The sequence below is a fragment of the Nipponia nippon genome, unplaced genomic scaffold (assembly GCF_047370975.1).
Source record: "Nipponia nippon isolate SJK-2023a ecotype South Korea unplaced genomic scaffold, ASM4737097v1 scaffold_13, whole genome shotgun sequence".
In the NCBI taxonomy this organism is placed as follows: domain Eukaryota; kingdom Metazoa; phylum Chordata; class Aves; order Pelecaniformes; family Threskiornithidae; genus Nipponia; species Nipponia nippon.
The window spans coordinates 10,059,491-10,086,924 of record NW_028262324.1 but is presented as its reverse complement, the minus strand read 5'-3'; the positions used below and the strand labels follow the sequence as shown (position 1 = coordinate 10,086,924).

Here is a 27,434-nt window from a genome sequence, read left to right as displayed (position 1 = left end):
AAGTAGTGTTATGCAACAAATTAAACTATAAACTGATTTACCTATAATGGTATAAATATGGAGACTGCATGATATTTGTTGTTCTTATTTTGGAACCCTCTAGGAAATAGGTAGGTAGGTAGGGGGAGGATGCTAATGAGGAGAACCCTAAAAACTCCCTTTCGTCTTGATTCTGTTGTGTCTTACAGTACAAGAAAAATATTATTTTTACAGCGGTTTATTATCTATGTCTCATATCTCATTTTCCGAATTGTAAACAGAATAATCTAAAACAATGTCCACTGACACAAGCAAACACCCCCCAAATTTTAGCTCAAGTCTTACTATTAAGAATGAGAAAGATGAAAAATATGTAACTTTTAGTCTGAAGTAAACTAAGCTTTGTTAAAAGTGCAGCTCCCTTTAATGTGTAAATTGAGTTTGTTCAGCACCTTTAATGTTATTTCTGTGTAAAATGTATGTTTTCACATATTTAAAATGCCTAAGTTTTTTGAAGATCTCCATATTAAGTGCATTTAATATCAATAATTTAAAGAAGAGCATTCCTTGCCCAATGGATGTATACATTTTTGAGATAATACCAAAATTATATAATATGAAAAAACTATGTAAAGTTTTCTACATGAAAATACTATGTATAATACTGTTATGATATTCCATGCTTTAATCAAGTGGTAAATCAATAAAGTTTTAAGAAGTGTTGCTTGTTTTTTCATCTAGTTTATTAGAAGGCTTGTGAACCTACCGCCTCCTCTATTCACCGTGAGAATTACGGGGCTTTCACTTTAGGGGCTGGTTTGTTTTATTTAAACACACCACTACGTGCCTCCTTCTGGCTGCTCTCTTCCTCCGTGGGGGTGTCGCCTTTCTTAATGAAAAAGGGCTCCTGCCCTTCGGCCGCCCACCCTTTCTGCCCTCCCGGGCCCCCCCCTCGCACCCCCGCCCCGGCTGCCGCTCGCCGTGTCCCTCGGGAGCCGCTGGCCCTCCCCGCGGGCAGCCCGGCCCGCCAACCGACCCCGCGCTCCCTCAGGCCCGGGCGCCGCGGCGGGGGCCGGGCTCCCGCGGCGCCTCAGCGGCTCCCAGAGGCCCCGGGGCCTTGTGGGAAGAGCGCCGCCATTGGTCGGCCGCTCCCGCGAGGAGCGCGGCAAGGATTGGCTCAGCGGGGCGCGTCGGGAAAGGGGAGGTCGCTGATTGGCCCGGCGGCCGCACGGCGTCACCGCCCTGCGTGATGCGGTCACGGTGCCGCCGCCGCGCCCTCTCGCCGCGGTTTGAATGTGAAGCGCAGCCGGAGCGCCCGGAGCCGCCGCTGCTGCTGCCACCGCCGGGGGGGAGTCGCCAGGTGAGGCTGGGCCGCGCCGCCCGGCGATGCTGGCGGTGGGGCGGCCCCACAGCCCGGCGGCCTGCACGGCCCGCAGCCGCCCGCCGCTCCGCTTCGCGCTGGGCTGGGGCGCTGGGCCCGCGGCGCAGCGAGAGGCGCAGCTCACCATGCTGGGGTGCTTCGGCCCGCCTCCCGCAGCTCACGATTGGCCCGCGGTCTCTGGGGCTGAGCAGTGTGGTCTCCTCGTTGGCTTCTGCTGCTGCCCGTCTGGAGGTGGCGGGGAGGGGGAGGGGGAGCAAGTTAGTCTGAGGGCGGTCGGTGCCGTTCGGGGTTCCCCCGCTGCGGCCGCCAGCCCGCGCTGCCCCCGGCCCGGCCCGGCCCGGCCCGGCGGGGGTGGGCAGGCAGGCGGGCAGGCCCGCCCCTGGGCCCGTCTTGTGGGGGCCGCAGCCGAGCCGAGCCGCCGCCACATGAGGCAGCGGGAGCACCGCCGCGGGGGAGGCGCAGTCTGGCGGCGGGCGGGACGGAGCGGCCCCGTCCCTTGGATAAACCGGCCCCGGCTTCAGGCCGGGCAGGCGGCGGGGATGGGGCCGGGGAAACGCCGGGGTGCGTTATGCTGAGGCGGCGGGAGGGGGCTGGGCCGCCCCCGTGGTAGCGAGAGCGGGGCCGGCCCCGCCGGTGGCCGGGCCCGGAGGGCTCCCCGGCGCCCGCCCCGCCTGACGGGCGGCCTCGCCTGTTGGTCTGTGGGGACGCGGCGGCGGGTCCTCGCTCCTGCGCCCGTGGCCGGTGGGTGCTCGTCTGCCCACCCCTGCGCTTTGGCGAAGTGGAAAGTAGAGATCCTCCCTAGCAGTTTGGTGTAAAGATTATCTGTCCCGTACAATCTGGACCATAAACATCCTTAGGCATGTAGGTGGTGTATGGTAAGTGCTGTGGTGAGGGAATGCAGGAACCGAGTTCTCTGAAGTTCCTCACTGTGTAAGACTTGGAGGACAGCCGCTTTTTGGTTTGGGTTTGTTTTTTTTTCATAAGCGGTCTGTCATTAATTTGACTAAAGTAGTTAATGCAGTAAGCACATTTTATGGGTTTTTCTTCTGGAGAGGTGGTCTGAAAATACTCTCATTTTCTGTGGCCTTTTCGGGAGGCATATGTCACAACAGAGCAAAAAGCATTGTATCACTCTAGCAAGTACCACTAGTTTTCTGTAGTGAAAAACAACAAAAAATAAATAGCTGGAGGAAGAGAAGGAAATAAGAGTAAGCAAGTAGCAGGTGAAAATACTTATCCTTTTGTATGAGGAAGTAATGGATTCAAATCTTCGTGTTTGGCCTTCAGAGTAAACATGCAGTCAGCTTGAGGTGTATATTTTTTATATGAGCCCCTACATTACATATGTACGTGAGGTATTTGTAAAAGGCCATTCAGGATTGTCAGTCTTTTTCAGTTTGGTTTCCCATTTGGGTCAAGTTTAGTCTTCATAAATGATCTCTGCATGGGTCTGCACCTCAGCCTTACAAACTTCCCTGGAGCAGATAATTTATATTTTTTTTTTAATTATGAAAGATTTAAGTATTAGTTTCAACATCATAGTAATGATGCATGAGGCTGTTTCATAGAAGAGATGAGCCAGCTGCTACTGGTGCTGTTTGATTACGCTATACTTTATTGGGATTTTGTTGGTTGATGTGAATTGGTGAACAAGACTACAGACAAGTAAACCCCCAAAAGGGAAGGGGGGTGAAATATGGGAAGCAGGACACTCTATGTGGATTTTTACTTTTTGCAAGATATGTTGGGATCTCAATTACTCATTAACATCCATTTAATTCAAGAGGATGCTGTTGCTGTCTCTTTCAATGATAGAGATGCCATAGTTAAAGTAAAAATTGTGTCATTAAAACTCACTGCCTTTGCAAGCGTGCTTAAATAGAAACTATATTGCACTGATAATCAACGTAAAACAAATCCAAAGTGGGACAGCCAAATTTCGGTCTCTCTTACTAGTTAGAAACTCCAGAGGAAAAAATGGAAATCTTTGCTTCCTCAGCACTTCTGTGGTGAGTGAACTGTGCGGTTGTATGAAACTGTAACTGTTTCAGTGGCAAGAAGGATGGGCAGAATTGATGATGATATCCTCAGCATCAACATGTCCATTAAAGCACGTCTTGCTGCTGTTTTAGTGTTACTGTAATTTGAATTATTCCAATTAAAGCTGTGAAGTTAATATATCACTGTGGTAAGTATGAGAATGTGTGGGATGATTACTAGAGAGGAGTAATTTAGACTTATTGCACAGAGTTATTCTGTAATAAGTATTTCAGTTTAAATTAACTCCCACCCTAATCTAAATTAATTTTACAGGGTGGATAAACCCTCTGGCTTTGCACAGTCTTTTGTCTCTTTATAAAAAATTAATTTTCTGTTGTGAGCTTTCTTTGATAATGAGTACTTATTTTTAAATGAGCTTTGACTCTCCAATACACTTTGAATTGTTCTATTTACAATCATGTAGGACAGGACTATTCAACTTTTTCAGCCAGGAACAGATTTCTGGGGCTGACAGAAGTTCATAAAAGCAAAAACAAACTCCTGTTGTCCTGAAGGGGCAAGAGATCACCTTTTGGCTCTACCTGATTCATGGTTTGCTGGATGTGTGATCCTGTTCTAGGAGTTTGGTTTCAGTAAACTAGACAATAACAGTTACATGTAGTTGAAGAAATGGAATGTTTTCTGTTTTGTGCTTGGTGCACACCAGCTGTTGTTTTATTGGATGAGACATAGAAGATAGGACTATCCTTCATGAAGTATAGTCAAAAAGAGCTGATGTGTCTCTTCTGTGGAATCTTGTTTTACATATGTGTACCTTATAGGACAGATTTTCTGATTTGTATTTATAACAAAACTACTTGTGGGTTTTAGGTTTTGCCAAAATGGAGCTGAGTGATGCCAATTTACAGACTTTAACTGAGTATCTAAAGAAAACGCTAGATCCAGATCCTGCTATAAGGCGTCCTGGTAAGTGATTCTCAGAGTGACCAAAAAAGTTTAGTTTCTTTTTGGCTCTTCTGTCTGTGTATAGCAAACTTCAGTGGATGTTTGTGCAAATAACCTCTTTGCAGAAGTTCTCAGTATCCTTTTAAAACAAAAAAACCAAAAAACTAATGAAGGATGGATATAAATATAAATATATTTTGTTTGCTTTTTGTAAGTTTATTTTCCTGTATTCCTGGTTTTTTTTTTGTACTGTTATTTAGAACAGTGCTGCTGTTCGCAATAAACCAGGATTTACTTCTAGCAGGTTATGGCTTTTAAAAACGGTGAGGAGGCAATATTTCCACATCCTACTTTGAACTGAGAGCTTTTGTTAATAGCAGAACTGTTAATGACCTTAGTAGTAAAGAAGCTGTGGTACCCTGTGTCAAACTTGTACTGTGTTTCTGTTCTTGCGAAACCCTGGGGAAGTGTTCATGTGTTGATTATTTTAAATAGACACTTGAGGAATCATAGGGCTCCCATTAGAAAAATCAGTTCGGCTTTTGCTAACCTTAATGTATTCTCTTACAGCGGAAAAGTTTCTTGAATCAGTTGAAGGAAGCCAGAATTACCCGTTGTTACTCTTAACGCTGCTGGAGAAATCACAGGAAAATGTCATCAAAGTTTGTGCATCTGTAACGTTCAAGAATTATATTAAAAGGAACTGGAGAATTGTAGGTATCCTAGTGAGTAGTTGTGCTAAGATTTAATAATCCTTTTAAGGTGCAATAAGATATTGTACAGTAACCATGGAGAATGTGTGTATGTCTGTACTCTGTGAAAGAAAGTAGATCATTCGGAGAACAAACACAAGGTGTAATATACTGATGAGGGACTAAAGCCTGGACCATTGGAGTCCGTTCTATTGAAAAGAACTAAAGCTGGGTGATAAAAAGATGAACAAATAATTTTCCCTAATATTATATGCATATTTTGCAGAAGCGCAGTGTTTAAAGCTCATCTAACTGACAGTAATATTGTTTAAACTAAAATGATTGTGAAGTGTCTATACACATGAGCTGGCCAATTTGGCATGTATCTATTGTAGCGTTACAAACATTTCAAGCCAGCACTGCAGCTGAAAGTGATGATCCTAGCTTCTCTTTCATGTAAATGCTTCTGGGGCGTAGAATAGTGTGGGACAGTTTATTTTGGTGACCTTGCCAGTTCATCACTTAGAAGTATTTGTAGACATCAAATAGAAATATTGCCATTTAATCCCATTTTATCCTTTGTTTGGAAGAGATCAGAAACATTTTTGATTCAGAGCCTTCAGCATTCATGAAATTTAATTTGTGGTAGAAAGTATTACATTTGAGAGCTGAACTCCTTCAGCAATGAGAGGTTTTAATTGATACTGTTTATACTTTGTCTCACTGAAAGTGCTGTTTGTATCTGAAAAGTATCAACTGTATAATGTTGCCTTACTATGGGGAAACTGGTAAGTATTTCATCATTACATCTTAGCTGGTACCTGTTTACAAATTTGCATGTGATTTCTCCCCTCCCCCCCTACTAATACTAAGAAGCTACAGGAGTCCGAGATCTGGTTATGTTTGGTAAGATCAGCGCATTCAGTCTGGCATGAAATTTCTAGAACTTTGTTTCTGTAATACTGTATTCTTGGTCATTTCTCCCAAATTGCATCTCTATCTGTAGTATATTGTAAGTAGAAATAATGTTCTGTATGGAAAAAATTGTAAGTGGCTTCCTTTTTATGGATTGCTGATGTAATTCAGGATGAGAGTTTGTTATGTAGTAGGTGGGGCTGCTATGCAGTAAATGCATCCAGAGGACTGTTATGATTGCTATGTGGCTTCAAGCACGTTGTTTTGTCCAAAATTGAAGCTCCCATTTCAAGAGCAGCTGTATTGAACATAAAATACAGCCCTACGGATAGCTTACCTAGACCACATGGTTTCATTTAGCAGCCTTGGACCTGACTGATAAAAAGCTCAGTGGAAGTAAAAGGGTTTTGCCTACTCAAGGACTTTGATTTGGTAGAGCCTGGAGAGCTAGATGTACAGGGCACTTCTGGAGAGAGGGAAGAGTTTGCTTTTTTAATTTATTTTTTAAGTATTTACAGAATACTCACCTATGTGCTACCTCTCACGTCTTGTAAAAAGGTCTCATTCCTTTGAAAAAATCTCATAAATAACTCCATAGTAGGATTTGTTGTTGCTGGTCTCTCCGCCATCATTGTCCTCATATCTCTAAATGCATAGCAGCGACCCCTGCCTCCCTAGTTGGAGCTTGCCTCATACAGTTATTGCTGCCTTTCACATCATATAAACTTGTAAAGCTCAGGTTTTAAAGATCATCATCTTTTTGTGGTTTTTAATGTATGTGTAGTGATTCTGTACATTCTTCTGATTCAGTGCAATGTGATAGAAGCGGAAAAGCAAGTTCTTTGTGTCTTATTTTTGTAACTGCTTGTTTATAGCTAAACATAACTCTTGAAATTTTTTAAGTTTATGGGTAAATGGTGAAAAGGAGGTAAGAAAGAGGGTAGTAGTGCCATCTGGTTTAAGCATCTGAAGATGACTGAATTACTCTCTGGAGGTCCTTATCTCTTTTACTTGCTGGATAAATTATAGGTTTCTGAACTTCAGTGCTGTCATCACAGATAATGTGACTATCACTGCCTGTCACTGGTTGGTGACAAGCCTCCTTATTATTTTATTTCTTTAGTAGAAATTCTGTAATTTACTGCCCCTTGGCACTATTGACTGACTGGGCTGTGAACTGATTGATATGTTGAACTGATTGAGTCAATGTTATGGTTTTGACGGTGTAACCTGCACCCATCTTCATGTACAGTTTCTAGAAAGTATGGCAGCTTGCACAAAACAAATCCTTGAGATTGGCAGCGGTGAGGACAGAGAGATGTGGTTTGGTGTGGTGGAAGAGGAGACTGTTGGTTAAACTTATGTACGTTCTTGGCATACGCACTCACCCTTATTATGGCTGACTTGCTGATTTGAAAAGTAACCGTTAGAGAAGGAGAAAACTAGTTCAAGATTTTACAGAAAGATGTCATTTCTTTCAGCTTTTTTCAGGTACTGCTGTTTTAGGTTCCTTGTAGGCAATATCATTAACAGATCTTCTTAGTTTCTTTAACTACGTAATAGTTAAATAAATCAGTTTAATTGGTTTCTGAAATGCTGATATTCGCTTGTTGCCTAGAGTATACTGATATACCCATGACTTAATTATTGTTTTTAATTTTAGGTCGAGGATGAACCGAACAAAATATGTGAATCAGACAGGATAGCCATTAAAGCCAACATAGTGCCCTTGATGCTTAGCAGCCCAGAACAAATCCAAAAGCAGGTAATATGTCGATTCCTGGTTATGCCCGTGAGACTTTTGGAATATTTTAAGTGTGTCTGGAGGCTCTGGTTATTGGCAGAGCTCAGTTCCCTTACCAATGAGGTCATCCCAATCCAAGTAACATGGAGTATGTTGTCACAGCTACTTCTGCCTACTTTAATTTTTTTTTAAAAAGGCAATTACTGTATAATCTTATAGCTAAGTTCTAGCATTAGGTAGTTAAATATAGTAATTCCAGAAAGTGAGACTGCATCTCCACATTGGATTTAAAATGAGATTTATTTATTCGTGGTGAAAACTAGTAGATATTTAACCCAATTATTTTTGAATCTGACAAGAATAATAACCATTTTTCCTAGATATTTGCAACATCTGGCATGACTGCTGTGTTTTTTGTAACGAGGAGCCTGCTATTTATATCATGCAATGGTTATGTTTCCTTTCCAGTTAAGTGATGCTATTAGTATTATTGGTCGGGAAGACTTTCCTCAGAAATGGCCGGACTTATTGACGGAAATGGTGAATCGCTTTCAAAGTGGAGATTTCCATGTCATTAATGGGGTCCTTCGCACTGCTCACTCTTTATTTAAAAGGTATTGGAAATAAGGGAGTTAGGATATGGATTGTAAATTCCTGTTCAACTCTAAATTTTTACCGTTAGACTTAATTTTGTAGATTTACAAAGTCTACAGTTGTGGCTTCTACTTCGCTTACTGATTTTTTTAATAAGTATTTAAGTGGTTGTCAAATGGTATACCTTGCATGGTATCGAACTATGTTGTTTAGTTCTTGACAGTATTTGTTTCAAGGTTCAGCACAAAAAATTAATTGTATGCAAGTGAATTTGGTAATAAATGTGAAGACTGTATTCTATTTTTTGTGTATTTCTTTCACTTGTCAGGTACCGCCATGAATTTAAGTCAAATGAATTATGGACAGAGATCAAACTTGTCCTTGATGCCTTTGCTTTGCCCTTGACAAATCTCTTTAAGGTATTTCTTTTTGAATCATTTCTAAAACAGGTTTAGCATTCTGAATTGCTTGTTGTGAATGCCTGCAAAATGAAAATTTGGGAATAGTTGCTTTGAAACTGTTAATGAGGTTCAAAGTAAAGTCAGGAAGTGAGACCTGACAGGATTGATAAGGGGAGGAAAAGGAACTGTATTTTCTCTGGTGGTGGTGTTTTTATTGTTTTTTTGGTTTTTTTAAGAAAAGTTGCACGACACTTTTCAATACCTCTTGTCAATGTGGTTTGGGCGTGCGTGTTACGTGACTGAATCTTATGTCTTTTTCTAGGCAACTATTGAACTTTGCAGCACACATGCAAATGATGCTAGTGCTTTGAAGGTTCTCTTTTCTTCTCTCATTCTAATTGCGAAGCTGTTCTACAGTTTAAATTTTCAGGTGAATCTCCTTATTCTTCTAATAGTTTTGCTTTGATCTCACGAAGCTATTATGCTCTTATTTATAGGATCCATTTGAGGCAGCCTTTAAGGCCATGCTTTATGGCAAAAATAAAAGTTGACAGTCTGCATCAACGCTGGAGTAAAGGCACAGTAAGGATGGGGTTAATTAACATGTTAGTTTGGCCCTGTCTAAACGAAAGTTCAAGAGTCTAAGCTCTTGTCATAGCAAGGAGGCGTTGTATGGGTAGCTCTGCGAGTATCAGCTGTGGAAGACAGAAGTCAAATGCCTGAGCTTGTACTCACTGTGCTCCTTTATAAATATGTCTGTGCTGACATGAACTCAGTCACGTAGATGAAAGTCCATTAAAACTAGGAGCTCTGTAGCACTGTAGTAACAAGTAATTCTCGTAGCAGTGTGGGGTTTTTTGTTTTCAAATCCTATCTAAATTTCTAGCATTATTAAATAAATCCGCTGTATGAAAAATGGTAAAAAGATAACTTTGCTGAGGTGACATATATTTAGTGTCTCAACACGAGCATAAGTCTGTGAAGTGTGATGATGGTGCCTTGTTTGCTTGGGCTGTTCTTCCATATTGGGCAAAAGAGCAAGCTGGAGTTAAAGGGAGGCTTGTGCTCTCTTGTTCTGAGTAAGAGGCAGTAAGGTTCTTTCTTTACAAAACTGTAGGCTGTCTAGGGTCTAAGCAACTAGTTTATTTGGAAATAGTGTATTCCAAAGCCTCTGTCTGGAGGGTTTTCATTTGGGAGGAGGAGCGGGTAGTGTTTCATTTTGAAGTTTGTTTTCGACACTTAGTTGTCCCTCAGTAGATTATAAGGTGGATACGTACTACTTACAATGTAGATATATTATCTAAGCGGTGCAATCAGAAATTAAAATGTAGATTTATGCTTTTCCTTCACAGGATCTTCCCGAGTTTTTTGAAGATAACATGGAAACATGGATGACAAATTTTCATAGTCTTTTAACTTTAGATAATAAACTTCTGCAGACTGATGTAAGTACTGCATAAACCTCCTGGTTTGCCCCTGTGTAGTGGAGAGGGTTGACTGAGAACTTAGGTCTAACTCTGAACAATGCAGTGTTTTCTTTGTTGGATAAACAAAGGAATAGAATGGCTGTAAGGAAATGGGGTTTAAGAGAATTTGCCCCATCTAAGAAATTTGAGGTCCAGTTCTTGAAGTTATATCTCAGTTACAGGTATACCCAGCTCTGCACAGAAATCAAATTACAGATAATCATCAATGAGGAGATTCTTTTGAGGACATCTGCTGAAGTAACCTGGTCATTAGAGAGTCACAGTGCTCAGGTTTTCTGTACCTTTAAGCTGGTTCATGCACTATGTTTTAGAAAACAGGATATTTTAAAGAACTTGAAACAGTTGAACATAGAAGGCATGATGTCCCTAAGTACTTCAGTTTAGCGTTTGCTGTCTTTGTCTAATTATAAGAATTAGTAGTTTCACAGGTGAAAGATGATACCAAGTCATCAAAGCTCAAATTAATTTTGTGCATGCTTTCTGCGTTTTAAATGCTGTCTTTCAGATACAGTGCAGTAGTTTGCCACGTGGTGGAGCCAAAGCAGCTCTATAAATTTCTTTACACTGCATAGGGAGGCATATTAAGTATATTCTGTGCTATAGGTTCATGGTTGTTTTAGGCTAACGCTGCTGCTAAAAGAAGCTTTGCTGCTCTTGTCTCTTCTCTTGTGCCTGTGGGCTACTGCCCAGCACAGACATTCATGCAGCTGTGTGCTGAACTGACTCAGGAAATGATATGCCTTAAAACGGAAAGGTGGGGGGGACTGGGGGTGGGGAGACAGAACTGGGGTGGTGTTTGGTGGGTTTTAATTCCAGCTCAGTTTCCCAATTCGCTTTGCTTTGTGGCTCCACAAGCATCTCTGCTGGTATGGGGAAGGGGGGAGGAAACTACTCTTACAACTATTCCAATTTAAAGTAGCAAGATACGGTGTCTTCTAAGTATATTTTTTTCAACACCCTGTGTTGTCTTTTTCCTATTACATTTGTAAATTATTTTCGTGTCAAACTTTATCAGGTCTAAATTATTTAAAGTGCATAGTACTTTCATTTGAAATGTAAGTATGATTTATAACTTGCAGTGCAGTTCCAGTACAAATCAGCAAAATACAGTAATTCTAGGGATGTGAGAGGGATTTCTTTCACCTATTTAGAACATGGTAAAAAAAATAGTGTAATATTTCCTTCAAATAGTGTAAATATTTCCTTCAAATATGTTGATACTTTTAACATTTAAGTAGTGTTAAAGTTTGGATGTTTAAGTTCTTAGTTTTGTTTTATGTGAGGATGAAGAGGAAGCTGGATTACTGGAGCTCTTGAAATCACAAATTTGTGATAATGCTGCTTTATATGCTCAAAAATACGATGAAGAATTCCAGCCCTACCTGCCACGTTTTGTAACAGCAATCTGGAATCTGTTAGTCACAACAGGCCAGGAAGTGAAATACGACTTGGTGAGTTGTTATAAACTGATCTTGTCAAGTTTAATAATGAATTATAAGTTGGTCAGTCATGCTACAGCTGTGTGTGTTCTGTTTTGTGTTGTTCTAGCTGGTTAGTAATGCAATCCAGTTTCTGGCCTCAGTTTGTGAGAGACCACATTACAAGCATTTGTTTGAAGACCAGAATACATTGACAAGCATCTGTGAAAAAGTTATTGTTCCCAATATGGAATTTAGAGGTAACTTTTTGAGACTTAAGTTTTCAAAGACAGAATAAAATCTAAGTGTAATTATAATGATATGCGGCTTTGCAGGACTAAGAATTGAGGATTACCTCTTGTGTGCTTTAGTACAAGATTCAAAACCAAGTTTCTGGAGCAGATTACTGTCCTATGGGCTTTCTAGAATTGTGCGAATACATCTAATAATTTTTCTGTCTTACTGGGGTCTCAAATTGAAAGGTATAGAAAGTCTAGTTCCTGTGCCACCAGTAACTTTTCATGCTTAAAGTGAGTATCAGAATAATTCAAGGAGTCTAAATAGGCATGGATATCAGGCCTACTAAATTGTAATGTCTATTTCTCCAGGTTTTGATGGGCTCATATTGATCCTAGTTTCTAAAATGCAGTGAAGATGTATTGCAGTGATAAGAAGCTTCTCTCTCTTAAGTCTATGACTCTGGAAGCCTCTTTAAATATGCTTAGTGTTGAACATGTCCTATCTTTTTTTCTTTCTTTTTTTAAAATCGGGAATACATCAGCTCATGAGTATGAAAGACTAATTTGTGGGGCAGCAGCAAGTTAAACAGGCTAGTCTGGCTGGGTATTTCTGATTAATTTCTATTAATGTTATAGAGAAGTACTTGGAAAAAATAGCAAGTTGATAATAATACACCTTTTTACCATAAAAACCAGAGACCTCAATATTTAAACTTCTATGTATTTTTCTATTTTCAGCGGCTGATGAAGAAGCATTTGAAGATAATTCTGAAGAATATATAAGAAGGGATTTGGAAGGATCTGGTAATCCACAGATTTATACTAAGAATACTTGGTCTGTAAATATAGCTCTAAAGAGCTGAAGCAATTTACTGAAGCTTTTATAACTTATTTTTGAAATTGGGAAGATTCCCCTCCTCCCCCAAGGGATTTAATCCAGTTTTTGATCAAGTTTACTGTCATGATGTGCCCATCACAGCGTCCTTTTGTTTTGAACAATGTTTTTGTAGGGTTTTTTTCCTTAATTGGATTGGTATGTCTCCTGCACTGCACACATTCTCGTTTCAGCAAATATAGCCCGTAAGTCAATGCTGAATAGTGGCCACACTTGTGTATTTAGTTCCTATGTGTAGAGTTTTAAATAACATGGAGAGACTGTGCCTGTATTTAGTAGTCTATCATGTTTAAACTGAAATTCTGACCGGTGTTGCATACAAATCTGTGACCAAGCCAGCTGGACACTGGCCAGCCCTTGTACGCTGGCACTGTGTTCAAACCAATACAGTAACCGTCCTGAAAACACAGTGCTGTGCTAACAGAGCTGCTTGATTTTCTGATTGTAGCTGTCTGGTCTTCAGCCAGATCGGAGCACAAATGAACCAAATCTAGATCTGTATGACAATTCTGTATATGCTGTTCTGTGCCACTAACAGTTTACTGACTGACACTTTCGGATTAATGACACTTCATAATAGATTTAAGAAATTACTGTATGCTTGCAGTGGAGGAAAAAAAATTGGAGGAAAATGTTTTTGAACTTTTTTCGAGCAAATATTTTATCATTCTTATCCAGGATTGGCTGCATTTTAGGTATTTGTGAAGCGTTTATTTGTTAGCTACTTCTGCTTTTAAGAGAATTGAGGCAAGAAGTATTTGTGTTCTTCAGAGATTACTTTAGATATGTACTCTTGCATTTAAATTGCTTTATTTTCCTTCTGTTGCTTCTGTCAGTATATTACATTAAAGGCCAACTGACTTTTTTTTTTTTTTTTTTTTCCTTTCTTGAAACAAGGAAGTTTTACGGGTTTTCTTGGGGGTTTTTTGGTTTGTTTTTACATGCCGAGCATGATGTTATATGGGATGGAATATCCCTTTGGTCAGTTTGGATCAACTATCCCAGTTGTGTCCCCTCCCAGCTTCTTGCCCACTCCCAGCCTACTGGCTGGGAAGGAAAAAGAGAAAGCCTTGACACTGTGCAAGCACTCTTCAGCAATAGCCAAAACACGGGGGTGTTAACGACAGTTTTAGTTACCAGTACAAAACACGGCACCATGTGGGCTGCTATGAAGAAAATTAACTCCATCCCAACCAGATTTGGGTGCATAATTGTCAACATAGTAAAAAGCGCCCCCCCCCCCCCCCCCGCACGCTTACTGAAACTTTCTTTAGAGGGCAGTAAAACCTGTGAACACGCCTGCAGTATTGGTAGGTGCCCGTTCCTCTTTATTGTACAGAGTCCCCATTATGACAGTAAGTAAAAGACTTAAATGTGTTCTTACACATCAATGTGGAGGGTTGCAATAATTAACATGAGGTGTGGCTGTAACTTGAGCAGCTGTATATCATTAATATATTAATTATTATGTTTATTAGTATGAAAAGCTGTGTACTTTCCAAATACATATCCAAAGAATCTTTGGTTCTCATGCAGATATTGACACCAGGCGCAGAGCAGCTTGTGATCTAGTCAGAGGCCTGTGCAAATTTTTTGAAGGGCCTGTGACAGGGATTTTTTCTGGATATGTTAATTCTATGCTGCAAGAATATGCAAAGAATCCATCTGTTAACTGGAAGCACAAAGATGCAGCTATTTACCTTGTTACGTCCTTGGCATCCAAAGCTCAAACGCAGAAGGTATGTTTACATGCTATTCATTTTAATCCATATGCATTCAAGTATTATAGTGTATATAAGGATTGATGGAATTCATTTTATGCTGTTTCAGAATGGGAGTAACTGTATTTGTAGTAGTTTAATGTTGATGAGGTTAAAAGTTGTCCATTCTTTAATCCTCTCCCGGTTGGTAATTTGGTGGTATCTGATCTTCAGATAGATTGGGCAAAGTCAGCACCTATGTGTGACGGTTTGGCAGGTCTTATTAGCGTGTGTGAAGCAGCCGTACAGAGAAACAAAATTAACTTGGATCTAGAACCTCTGAGCTTTTAAATGGTACTAAGCCAGAGTTTGTAAGCTGTGGAAGGCCAAATTTAGCTTTACAGAAGATCAGAAGTATTAAGCAGACTAGAAGGAATCTAAATGACTCTTAGAGTTCTTGTCATTGTATTTCCAGTGTTTCCTGTTATTTGAGTGTTCATGAGTTGGAAATGGCATGTGAATGCTAATGATGGCTGGAAATGGCTCTCATTACTTGTTTGGGAGAAAGCAGCTAAGAGGCTGGACACATTGAAAAGCCACAACTGAGCTAAACTGTATTTGGAAACAGTAGCATTGTATCGAATGTCCTGCAGAACAGATTTTAATATACTAACAAATACTTTAAATGTTATTACAGTTCAGATCTCAGTGGCTTTACAAGGCAGATTTGAAGCAAACATAGTAAAACATGCTGTACATCATCTTTATTCAATTTTGCTGAAGGTTCTCAGTCTTTTCCTGAAACTCTAGTTGTGTACTACTGCTCAGCAACTGCTAATAATAGTGATGCGTAATGTGAACCAGAGTTGTCTAGCAATTAGAAGACTGCTCAGTTGTACATATTCTTTTTTTTTTTCCCTGTGCTATTTAGTGGCAAATATGGGATAACACCACTTAGAACACTTGGTTGATAAATATCCATCTGAAAAATCCTGTTTTAAAAATCAGTTGCGTTTTTCGTAAGAGAAAACTAAGTAGTCGTTATTTTGCTGCTCTAATTCAGAATTGGAGTTTGAGTCCTAAACTTTTCCTTTTTAAAAGGCCTATCACACAAAACATATCAAGTTAGTAAGATGTTGATATTTTCTATCTAAAATTTTGGTTGATGATTACTGTGTTACGTGCTATTATTTCTCAACTCAGAGCTGGTAACTTTGAACCTCAGTAGTGCTACAGCTGAAACCTAGATGCTAAAAACATTAAGAAAAAGAAATTGAATGGCTCTCAGCTGAAGATGCAATTTCAGCAATCTCATCATGTGCATGCAGGCTTTAGATTCCTTTTATTAAAAGCACATAAAAATGAGTAGGAAAACTGAGTGTCAACATCTAAAAACGGAGTTGGTTTGGTTTTTGTTTTTCTAGCATGGAATAACACAAGCCAATGAACTTGTCAATCTGACAGAATTCTTTGTGAATCACATTCAGCCTGACTTAAAGTCTGCTAGTGGTAAGTTAATGTTAATTTCGATATGGCATTTTTTGTGATATATCTACAACCTTGACAGTGACCATTGTTTCTTAAGGCTCAAGCACTCATATATCAGCATAATCTCTGAGACAGAAAACTGTTAACGCCTGGCACACGGGAAGTAATTCAAATTTGGTTGGCCAGCAATGAATGAGCTTTTAAACAAAAGTGGATTACCACATGCTATCTGCAAGATCAGAGCATGTACACACATGGTTGCTATCAGCTACACGCTTAAACTTGTTGAATCAAAGTAATTTGATTTCTGTACTTGAGACCTTCTGGCAAACTTCTGTGCTATACAAAACCCTGAGAAGTTAAAATACTGAAGGCTAGGTCGTAGCCTGTATCAGCCCATATTGATGAGATTACAGATGTCTAGATTTAAGCCACATAATTTATTTTATGCTTCAGCAATTATCTTACGATACTTGGAACGTAGTGGGTTGTCTTGGAATATGTAATTGGAGGCTGTTAAAATCAGAGCCAGAAGGGGAAATTTCATGTGAAAGAGTTTTACTGTACACTTAATGGTACCGGGGTGTGATTTGTACCTCAAACTGATACTCTGTCTAACAGTGCCTATACAGAAATGCTGAAACTAAGCAACATAGAAAAACATTGTGTATATTATTTTTGAGTGGAAAAATCATGACTTAATGTCACCTCTATATATAGTATATGTTCAGTAATCACATTTACATGAAAACTACCAACAAAATTTGCTGATTTTTCTATTGCAGTGAATGAGTTCCCTGTGCTAAAAGCAGATGGTATCAAATATATCATGATTTTCAGAAACCAAGTAAGTTTTTCTTTTACTTTTATGGTAAAAACATATTGTAGTTTGTTACTTTATACTTGCCAAGCCTAATTTATCTTACTTGGCCATATGTTGACTCAACAGGTGTTTGATAGTCATATATAACACTTCATGCTGAATTTTTAGTTTCAAAAGTAAATTATATTGTTATAAATATCCAATTAACATGTAGTCTATATGCTGTCCATATGCTGTGGGAGCACTGAACATCTTAGCATGCTTAGTTCTGTGATACACTCAGACTTTTTCAAGGGAATGTTAGTCTAAATATACTTGATTGCTCCTATCATTGCAGTAGTTGTTAAAGAGAGTGCAGCAACTTTGTCCTTTACCTTTTCTGATTTGTGAGATGCAGTAAGAAAATATATTATTATTTCTAAATTTTAGATTACCTTTATTCATCTCTTATGAAATATATGTGATTTTTTTAAAGCTTGAGATTTTTTAATTGCCCATTGAGACAAAGTAAAATGGAAAAAGAAATATACATTACAAATATATGCACTTACTGACAATCAGATGCAACATCGATGTTTGGGGGAAGTATACAGGTGACGATAGAAATAGGTACCTCTTGGCTGTCAAGGTGTGATTTAGCAACTGGAGGAGTCTTCTAAGATTTCTTCCTCTGCCAAGCTTTCAGTTTGTAGCTGATGAGCTCAGCGTGGTTATGCTCTAGTGTTGAACCATCTGTATTTTTATGTAACATATGTACAATTTGTTGCTGTATTTTTGCAGGTACCTAAAGAACAACTGTTGGTATCTATCCCTCTCTTAATCAATCATCTTCAAGCAGAAAGTATTGTGGTCCATACCTACGCAGCCCATGCTCTTGAAAGACTGTTTACCATGAGAGGAACAAATAATACTACCCTGTAAGTTTTCAAGCAGAAATAAATCCATTGCTACATAGGTTTTGTCCATTAAGGAAAAGAAATGTCTGTAAGGGATCTTTTATTTCTTAGTATTACAGTATTGTAAAATGCTTGAAGTTTGTGAATATCTTCCATCATTAAAGAGCTGTGTTTTACTTAACAGCATTACAGCTGCAGAAATGGCACCATTTGTAGAAGTGCTGTTAACAAACCTTTTTAAAGCACTGACGCTTCCTGGCTCATCTGAAAATGAGTACATTATGAAAGGTAAATGCTTATGAGTTCTGCAATATAAGAGTAACTTTGTTAACTTGAGGTAAAGGCTTATAGTTACAGGTTACCGAAATTTTTATTTGGAAAACCTGATTTATGCAAGCATGCTAAAGTGGTATGCGCAGCCTGCAGTTACTTACCAGGCTGTATTAAGTCCTCTTTGACCAAATTTATGGTACCAAAGAGAAACACTAAACATAATGGTATTGTGACAAATTATTTCTCAAATGGTAGTCTTTGTAGTCAGGACAGCTACCTGAGCGGTGTCAGTAGGAGATCTGAGTGGGTTATGGTTAATAGTATGCCAAGATTTGAGACTTGCCCGAGATAAATGATGGTCTTTGCAGAGTTGCTTAATCTGCTGTGCTCCCTCTATAGAATGGAGATAATGAGGCTTTGCTTTATCCTTTGCCATGATTATGGATTGATTGTTCTTGCAGCAGGCGCTCTTTCTTACTGTACCTAATTCCTTGGGATCTAATTTAATAGCAAAAGGTAAAGGATTTAGGCATATGATGGATGACAGAAGTGTATGTTTGCCTCCAGAAGATAACACTTTCAATTTATTTGCAGCCATCATGAGGAGTTTTTCTCTGCTACAGGAATCCATAATTCCATACATCCCTTCTGTCATCACACAGCTTACACAGAAACTGCTGGCTGTCAGTAAGGTAAAGAAACAGGCTATCTGAGCAAAATGTTCACTTTTTACCTTTTAAAGCAGTCTTTCTAAAGATTTATGTATACCTTGTTGTTTGTGTTCTGTTAGAATACTGTAAATTGTTCAATATTTTCTGACTAAAATAAGTTAAAACAGCCTTCCAGTGAAGTACTGTCTTCCTTTTAGGACATAATTTCAAACCATTCTCCCCTGCTTTCATCTGAAATTTGGAAACAGCATATGAAATCTTTTTGTAATACTAGTTTGTTCTAGTATAAGTTCTGCTTGTGCAGAGGCCACCGTTACAATAATCTGTTTTTCTCACACCTCCTTTATTCTTTGTCCTTGAAGCTTCTGAGGCTAATATTAAATTTAGGCACTGAAGTGTGGGATTAGATTAAATTAAATAAATTATCCTCCTGCTTTTGGTGGGTAAAATTCTCTTTAGTTTTTTTGTTCAGGCTGGTCTAATATTCTTGAACATTGACACTAGGGAATGCTTTAGAATACCTTCATCAACTACCCAAAAAACTTCTACTATATATAGTTTAAACCTAGCTGCACAGTATAAGAAGTCTTCAATAAAAAATTGACTGGAGACTTACAGGATTGAAAAATAATTTTTTTTCCAGTTTTTGTTTTGTGATACTTTAACTGCTTGCTAGTTTATGTACAGCTTCTGAAAAACACTTGTCTTTAAAATATTTTAAAGAACCACTCCTCCTTTATGGTTAAAAGCAAACATAAAAACCTTTAATCTATGGAATTCATTTCATTAGTATATTAATAAATAAGTCATAAGTACCCTTATTCCCAATTGCTACTTTAGACTTCAGTTGACGTAAATATATTTTGCTAAATAAGTGACTTGGCTGCAAGTTTGGGTTGATTTTATCTGTTTATAACTTGTTTTTAGAATCCAAGCAAACCTCACTTTAACCATTACATGTTTGAATCGATATGCTTGTCAATAAGGATAACATGCAAAGCAAACCCAGATGCAGTTGGAAGCTTTGAAGAGGCTTTGTTTATGGTGTTCACTGAGATACTACAGAATGATGTGCAAGGTAAATGAAAATCAGTAAGTGCTTGTGCTCTCTCTCTACTATAATGGTCACTATGATTTACCTCGTGGCAGTTTTTCTGTAACACAGGAAATTCAAGTGACAATGCAGCATGTTCACAGTCCTAACAAATGCTTTTAGGAAGCATCTGGGTTGTTCCATAGGGTACCTCAACTGTATTAACTTATTTTTCAAACAAACTGTATTTTTAAAATATCTAACAATCACTACTCCAAAGCCTCTTATTCTTCTTAATTGTATGGCCTTGTTTCTAGTAGTTTGTTTTCCATGTTCTGAACCACTGACAAATAAAGGAAACAGAAATTGAATATATATGATGCTTGCAAATTTTTTGAATAATTAAATTTGGGAAGTGATGTATTTCTCCAAGGTTTTATTTGTTGGAACCTTTGTGTTAATATCAGAAAACTGTAGGTTCAATCAACAGATATGTCGTTCCTAGAACTGACAATGACCATATTTGCTAAATTTGTAAACGTCACTGTTTCTTTTCCAGAGTTCATTCCGTATGTGTTTCAAGTGATGTCCCTACTTCTAGAAATGCATAAAAATGAAATCCCGTCATCCTATATGGCATTGTTTCCTCATCTACTTCAGCCAGTATTATGGGAAAGGACAGGAAACATTCCTCCTTTGGTCCGACTCCTGCAGGCTTATTTAGAGCGGGGTGCCAATACAATAGCAAGTGCTGCTGCTGACAAAATTGTAAGTTGGGTTGATTTAGTGACGGTGTATGCCTCTAGACATGTTGATTTAAGATGAAAAATTATGAGGAACTTTTTCCTTTAGTGAATAGCTGGATTGGTGCAGAATTTGTGCTTGTACTTTAAATTAATGGTGCTTACTTAGAAAGACAAAAAAATACTATGAATGCAGGCTTTTTGGATGCTTTTGCATTATGTACATAAGATAAATCCTAGACTGTCATGCCAATTAAGACGTAAAATTCCTGCACTTAATTTTTGCAAGCAGGTAAGTTTCCACAATTTTTCTGTCTCATTTGCCTCATGTTGAACACTGTGGATCAGGAAAACTCTCAGAGGTTCTGTTCAGAACAGTCTTGAGAAGAGTGAGTGAGGAGGAGCCAAAATGTTGGGAGATCTGAGGATGAGTGAATTCAGTGCGAGATTTATTCTGCATACTTAACTTCTGTTATTTCTGCTGCGTGAGCTGCTATAGTCAGACTTGATTAGACAATGCCATCGATGAAGCAGACATGCATGTTCAAATTGGCTTTGGTGTTCATTTGATCAAGGTTAATCTTAATGCTCAAAGGAACATCACTTGGTCCCAATAGAAATCTGTCTTCCTTGTCCTTAACTGCAGAAACAGAGCCTGTTTTAGGTTATGAAAGCTTTTGCCTTGGTGTATGTCTTATATGGTAAGGGCCAACCTTCTGGTAGGTCATATATGAAGAACTGTTGTGTAGAGTTTTGTATTTGTTTTGCTTACAGCCTGGATTGTTAGGTGTGTTCCAGAAGTTGATTGCCTCTAAAGCTAATGACCATCAAGGATTCTACCTTCTAAACAGTATTATAGAGCATATGCCTCCGTGAGTATAAGTTGAAATTACATTCAAAACTAATTTCTGTAGACTTTAATATTTGGTATGTTTGTGCACTTCATAGTTAATGTTTAACAACTGAAAAATGTCACATTTATCGGTAAAATAGATTTGAACAGTTCTATACATGTTTTCTTTGAAGTGACACTAGTAAAATCCTAGTCTGAATTGAAAAACTGTTCTTTTAAATTTCCAGTGAATCAGTTGACCAGTACAGGAAACAGATCTTCATTCTACTATTCCAAAGACTTCAAAATTCCAAAACAACAAAATTTATTAAAAGTAAGTTCCTTGCTACATGAAAAGTTGGTGATGCCAACAGTTTAGAACCTGCAGCTGTACTGAATAAGTATCCTATCGTGTCCTGTGACTATGTGGATGAAGGGATACTGGTGACTCTTAACATCAGTGACTTGCTTCAAATTATCTGTGTAATCAAGGGTGGCATATAGGGCAGCTGCCACAGCAGGTGGCACTTACTTCATGAAAACTGAAGGAATGGAACTAAAATAAGGGAAGAAACTTGTGTATTCCTCTTACTTTCTTATTCTGTGTGATATCATTCGTTATCTGAAAGTGTCCCCATTTAATCCTTAACTAATACCAGCAAACTTTCACTCTCACAGAGCACAATAACACTGACCACACTTTCTTTTGTTACATATAGTTGTGTGTTATTACTGTTAAATGTTCTATGCATTTGTGTCATTCTGCCTTAACAGGAGTTAAGTTATTAATAAGGTTTTATGTTAAACTAGCAAAGCTGTGACAGATTATTGAAATACATATTCTGGTTATTCCTGCTGTAACAGAGAGATTATTGTCATACTGATTAAATTATTTTACTGATGCTATCACTACACAAATTATGCAGTGTCTGTTACTTAATCCTATAAAATATGATTAATGCCACCTGACAGGAGCAAGAATGATAGGATTGCTTATAATGGCCTTCCACAAACAAAATTTAAGTGGTGCTTTTAATGCATTGCACCTGTGCTCTGGTACAAAGGCCATGCAAAGGGTTTCACAGCTGATCTGAAAAACTGCGTTGCATGAAGTTTCAGCTAAAAGCATTGAAGAGTTCTTTTGGTCCTTGATCTGAAAAATTTGCAAATAGCTTTCCTAATGCTTTATAACTGCTGTAAGGGGAAAAAGGACTGAATCTTTTCTTAGTTGTCTTACCGCCATGTTTTAGTGTGGTGCAGTACATGAAAAGATCAGCAGTTTTTAGATGAACTTCAAGGTAGCAAGTTAACGTACTTCACTAAAACAGAACATTTATAAAGATGGTCATTTCTGTCCCCTTGAAAAACATGTTAGAATGTATTTTGCTGCTGACTCTAAAGCTATTCTTTTGTTTTCATGTTGAATTTTAATTTGACCTTTTTCTTGTTACAGGTTTCCTAGTCTTCATTAACTTGTACTGCATAAAATATGGGGCATTAGCTCTGCAGGAAATATTTGACAGCATACAGCCAAAGTTAGTATGATTTTTTTTTTTTATTTAAGACTGCTGTGTAATTTTTATCTTTCAAAATAGGAAATAGTTGTCTCCTTTAGCTAAAATTGCAAACCGCATTTGTCACCAGCTTGACGAGCCAAATGTTTCTTCTAATGTGGTTGTCTTGCAATTTTTCTTTTTCTGATTTGCTGCCCGCAGTTCCTTGTTGATAGTTCAAGATATTAATCTCCTAAGCAGATCATAAAAAGGAAAGCGTGATGTTTTTATTCTCCCTTTGTGGAAAGCTTGTATGCTTAAATTTCTACCAGGCATCTACTGTGACAGGGCAGCATCATAACAAATTATCTGGTTTTCTCTTTTTCCTAATGCTTCATATTGTTTCTGGTTTTCTTTTGTCACCGTAAGGCTGATAAGGCTTTCTAATACTTTTTCTTTTAATGTCATAATAGGATGTTTGGAATGGTTTTGGAGAAAATTATAATTCCTGAAATCCAGAAAGTGTCTGGACAAGTTGAAAAGAAAATCTGTGCTGTTGGCATTACAAAAATATTAACGGAATGTCCTCCTATGATGGACACTGAGTACACCAAGCTGTGGTATGTAGCACACTGCTTCAAGTTCTGTTAGTGAGGCTATTTGATTTTTTTTTTTTAAATAGTGAGCTATCACCAGGATATATTCTTCAAATAAACTGTTGTGATTTCTTTGGGCCTGCTATTGGTACGAGGCTGAGTTTCAGGCTTTTCATACCACTTTCTTTTTTTAACAAATAAAACTGTATTTTCGAAGCAGATGCCAGAGCTGGTTTGAGATTTTTGTGATGGGGATACCACTAGCTGGGCTAGCTAGGACTGCATTTAAGAAAATACACTACTTTCTTTTAGCTTGTATTCTTTCTGAAAAGCTAGGCCCGTTTTGACTTATAACTGTTCTATTAGTCAGGAGGCCTGAGCATAGACTTATAACCTGACAGAGAGACTGGAAGATCTTAGCTTGACAGTAGAATTTTGGGGAAAGCTATCTGGGAAGATTGTAAGCCAGTCTAGCAGTCTAGGGTGTCAGGTAGCCTGAATGTAATGACAATAACTGGATCCCTGAACTAGAACCATTTTTTTTTTTTTGGGTACTTAGAAAAAAGGTGTCATCTGGAAAAGAATTGCTTTTCTTAGGTATGTTTCATGAGAATTTGACCTGACAAAAAATAAATACATTGTTCATGCTTTTAATAGGAGCACCTACATTATGCCTGTAAAATACACAGATCCACAATTCTTCAAGTCCAGCTTAGATTGGGCACTTAGAATTTCAGTAGCTAAGCAAGTACCTGCAAGGGCTAAATTGTAAAAGGTTCTGAGAAATTTGAACGTTCTTGTACAATACACCCTGTCCTAATGTATTTTAAGCACTCCAATTTTATCCTCCCCTCTTTACATATAGGATTCCTTTACTGCAGGCCCTGATTGGCCTCTTTGAACTGCCTGAGGATGACACTATCCCTGATGAAGAACACTTCATTGACATAGAAGATACTCCAGGATATCAGACTGCATTCTCTCAGCTAGCCTTTGCTGGAAAAAAAGAACACGATCCTGTAGGTCAAATGGTGAACAATCCTAGAATCCATCTGGCACAGTCTCTTCACAAACTGTCTACAGCGTGCCCAGGCAGGGTAGGTGACGTTATACGCAGCATGCTAATGCTAAATTCTGTAGAGAATAAATGCTTTTTTGATAATGGGTCTCTTTTGCTAATGTTTGATAATCGGCAAAATGAAGTATGTCATAACCAGAATGCAAGGTATTGCTCTCTTTTATTCTTTAATGGAATATAGCTTTTGTAAGGTTTTTTCCTTAGTAACCTTAGAAAGATCATATTTTCACATTACTTAATTTAGCAATAAGCTTAAATATGTCGTTTCTTAAATGAAAATTTATCCACTTGTCAGTATATAACTAATACTTGTCTCCAGTTCAGTTGTATGCACTCAGGAAATTTCAGGCAACTCATGTTAAATTAAACAAGTTAAGTTTACAGTTAACAATTTTAACCCGTAGCATCTTTGTTTTGTTCAAGATTTTGGTAAGTAAAGATTGCCTGAGAGATCTGACGTTTGCTGCATCCGAATATCTGCTTTGATAACTGTAGGTTTTCTCTACTCTTCTTTCATACTTGATTCAGATAAGTAGTACGTAAAACTGTCAGCATCAGGAATTGTAATTCCAGCAACTGCTTTCACAATGAAAAACTGCTGCTCTCAGGATGTCGTTTGACTTTGTACCATATGTTGACTCAGTGATTAACAGGATATAGCAGTAGTTTAATGTATACACACATTGACACTTCTGCTCTATCGTGTGTTTTAAGGTTCCATCAATGCTGAGTACTAGTCTGAATGCAGAAGCGTTGCAGTATCTCCAAGGATACCTCCAAGCTGCAAGTGTGACACTGCTCTGAATTGCATATATTCCACAAGCAAGATCAAAAGCTGTTTTGTTATACAGAAGGTTGACACTGACTTTTTTTATAGCAGAGCTCAGACAAAATGAAAAGTGCTACTTGAAAATGTATTGCAGAATCCATCTTGTAAAAGATAAATGTGGCTTTAAGCAGAACCTGAAGGAATTTGGTGGTTTGTGTACTCATAGGTAAAAGGTGGCTGACTTCCATTCCCAGTTTAATTTCAAAGGGAATAGTCATAGCGGTTTGTTGTAGGGTTTATTTGAAATCTGCATCTGCAGTGTTTGGATAACATTTTGAAACGTATGGAGAGCACTGGCTGTAGAAACTCACTTCGATCACTAAAATTCCTTTTCATTTTGATGTTGTCCTTTGTATTTCTTTTGTCTTTCCTTAAACTTTATCTAAATTGTGAATAAATAAGACGTACTTGTTTAAAATGCCTGTCACTGTGCGCTTACTGTTTTAGAAGAATGTAGTTGGTTTAAAAAAAAAGATAATGTTTTAAACTTAGGATAGAATATAAAATAGTGGGACTGTGAGGATTTTTCTTTATCTTAAGTCATAGTTTAAATACATTGTAGGATCATACAGAGCAAATCTGAAACTTTGGCAGAAGATCCAAAGCTATTATCACTCTTGATATTCATCAGCAGGTGCACCCCTTCTCTTTGAACAAGACGTGTCAGTATAGTGCAGTAAAAGCAAGTAATATACCCTCTTAGAGCAGGTATCAGTCTCCAAGTGGATTTTTAGCGACGTATTAAAACTGAAGCAGTGATCTTAGAGCTAAACTTAACTCAGATGTTCTCCCTGTCTCCTCATAAATACACTGATTAGGTTTGGTAGCCTCGAATTCTGAGTGCATCCGTTTACCTTGTAGTTATGGCTGTTGAAGTGACTAGTTGAGTGCCTGAGCCTTCCTGGGTTCTCAGATGGCCTGGGCACCAAACTACTAGACCGTAGGCTTTTAGAGCACTGGTACTGCAGGGATATAAATAAATGTAATTATAGAGGCTGGAAAACTCCAGAATAAGAGTGAAGTCTCAGGCTTATGTGATATTAAGCAATGTCATACATGACAGATTTATTTTTAGTTACTTGTCCACAGAAATTCTGCAGATGACTTGAATCGGGACTGGTTTTTTGTAGTTAGAATGCCTGTTGAAGCTGGGCCTTGTATCAAGAAAGTTACTGAATTTACTGAGGGTGAAACACAGGGCAGAACCGGCTGTCTTTCAGTTCTTCCTTAGCATCTGTGGCTGCCATGTGAGAGTACTGGCTGGCCATATCTCTTAATATATAAAGAAATGAGTTGCTTGTTAGACAATGGATTTAAACTACTAAGTGCCTAAAAATGTATTAAATGAGTCAGCATCAACAGGTTTTCTTGAATCTGGTCTGTCATGCGGTGTCAGACCCTCTTTGTTCGTAGGTATGAAGTGAAAGCAGTTCTCAAGAATGAAATAATACAGTGGTGATCATGAAAAGCATCTGCCTTAATGCTGATGAGAGAGACTGCGATGCGTGTTACAAGTTTGCCGAAGCGCCTTGCAGAATGGATTTCAATAGACAGGCTGAAACCACGTGGGAGGTGTGTGACATTTGCAAGGAACTGAATGCCTACCTCGAACGTCAATGTGAATTGAGCTGTGGTCATTCAAAACCTGCAAGCCAAAAGGATACTCAGAACTCTGTCTGCTCTGCAGCTTTGTCTTTTTCCTTGGATAACAGGGAGAACAATTCTACAGAGAACTTGCAGACCTTTTTTTCCTGTCAGCCTCAAAGAACCAAACTTCAATTGGTTACTGGTGGTCATATAACAGTAGCTTGACATGCTACCTTTGCGTCTCTTCAAGTAGGCAGCCTATTATGCATGTACGCTAGATAACCTTGTGCTGAAATGGGGTTCTTCAGCACTATGCAATATTAAGGGGCTCGTATGAAACCATCTTAGTTCTGCAGTTCTAAGCAAGACTTCTTTAGGGGCCAGGTTGCTGAGATATGTAAGTAAGTGAACAGATGTTTCTTATCTTACCAGTACCAACATAGATGGAACTGGACAGGATTTACAGCAACAAGCCAGAACCTTTTTGAGAGGTAGCCAAAGAAAAATTGGCTCTTCTGAACAGAAAATTATCAGTGAATCTTCATGTTCACTATCTTGCACTTCCTGCAACGTGTGACTTTTTGTTGTTGGACCGACATTCCGTGTGAATAAGTGCCTAAGTGACTTCAGATCAGCAAATACTAGTGGCGTACTTGTCCTTTAGTTCACTCAGAGTTGAGTAACTTAGACTTTGTAGACGT

The 27,434-nt window shown here is 38.6% G+C and overlaps 1 protein-coding gene across 1 annotated transcript; it reads left to right on the top strand.

Moving 5' to 3' along the window:
• The first annotated feature begins 1,209 nt into the window (after positions 1-1,209).
• Positions 1,210-25,487, top strand: CSE1L (chromosome segregation 1 like). The gene is made up of 25 exons (XM_087750052.1): positions 1,210-1,339; positions 4,232-4,327; positions 4,877-5,019; positions 7,577-7,678; positions 8,126-8,271; positions 8,580-8,670; positions 8,975-9,082; positions 10,005-10,097; positions 11,423-11,590; positions 11,688-11,817; positions 12,535-12,600; positions 14,228-14,430; positions 15,816-15,900; positions 16,665-16,726; positions 17,483-17,619; positions 17,783-17,886; positions 18,466-18,563; positions 19,470-19,620; positions 20,135-20,343; positions 21,093-21,190; positions 21,399-21,484; positions 22,604-22,685; positions 23,117-23,263; positions 24,105-24,336; positions 25,032-25,487. The coding sequence occupies exons 2-25, from the start codon at positions 4,243-4,245 to the stop codon at positions 25,119-25,121; spliced, it is 2,916 nt and encodes a 971-aa protein (XP_087606178.1). The 5' UTR covers positions 1,210-1,339; positions 4,232-4,242; the 3' UTR covers positions 25,122-25,487.
• The last annotated feature ends 1,947 nt before the right edge of the window (positions 25,488-27,434 follow it).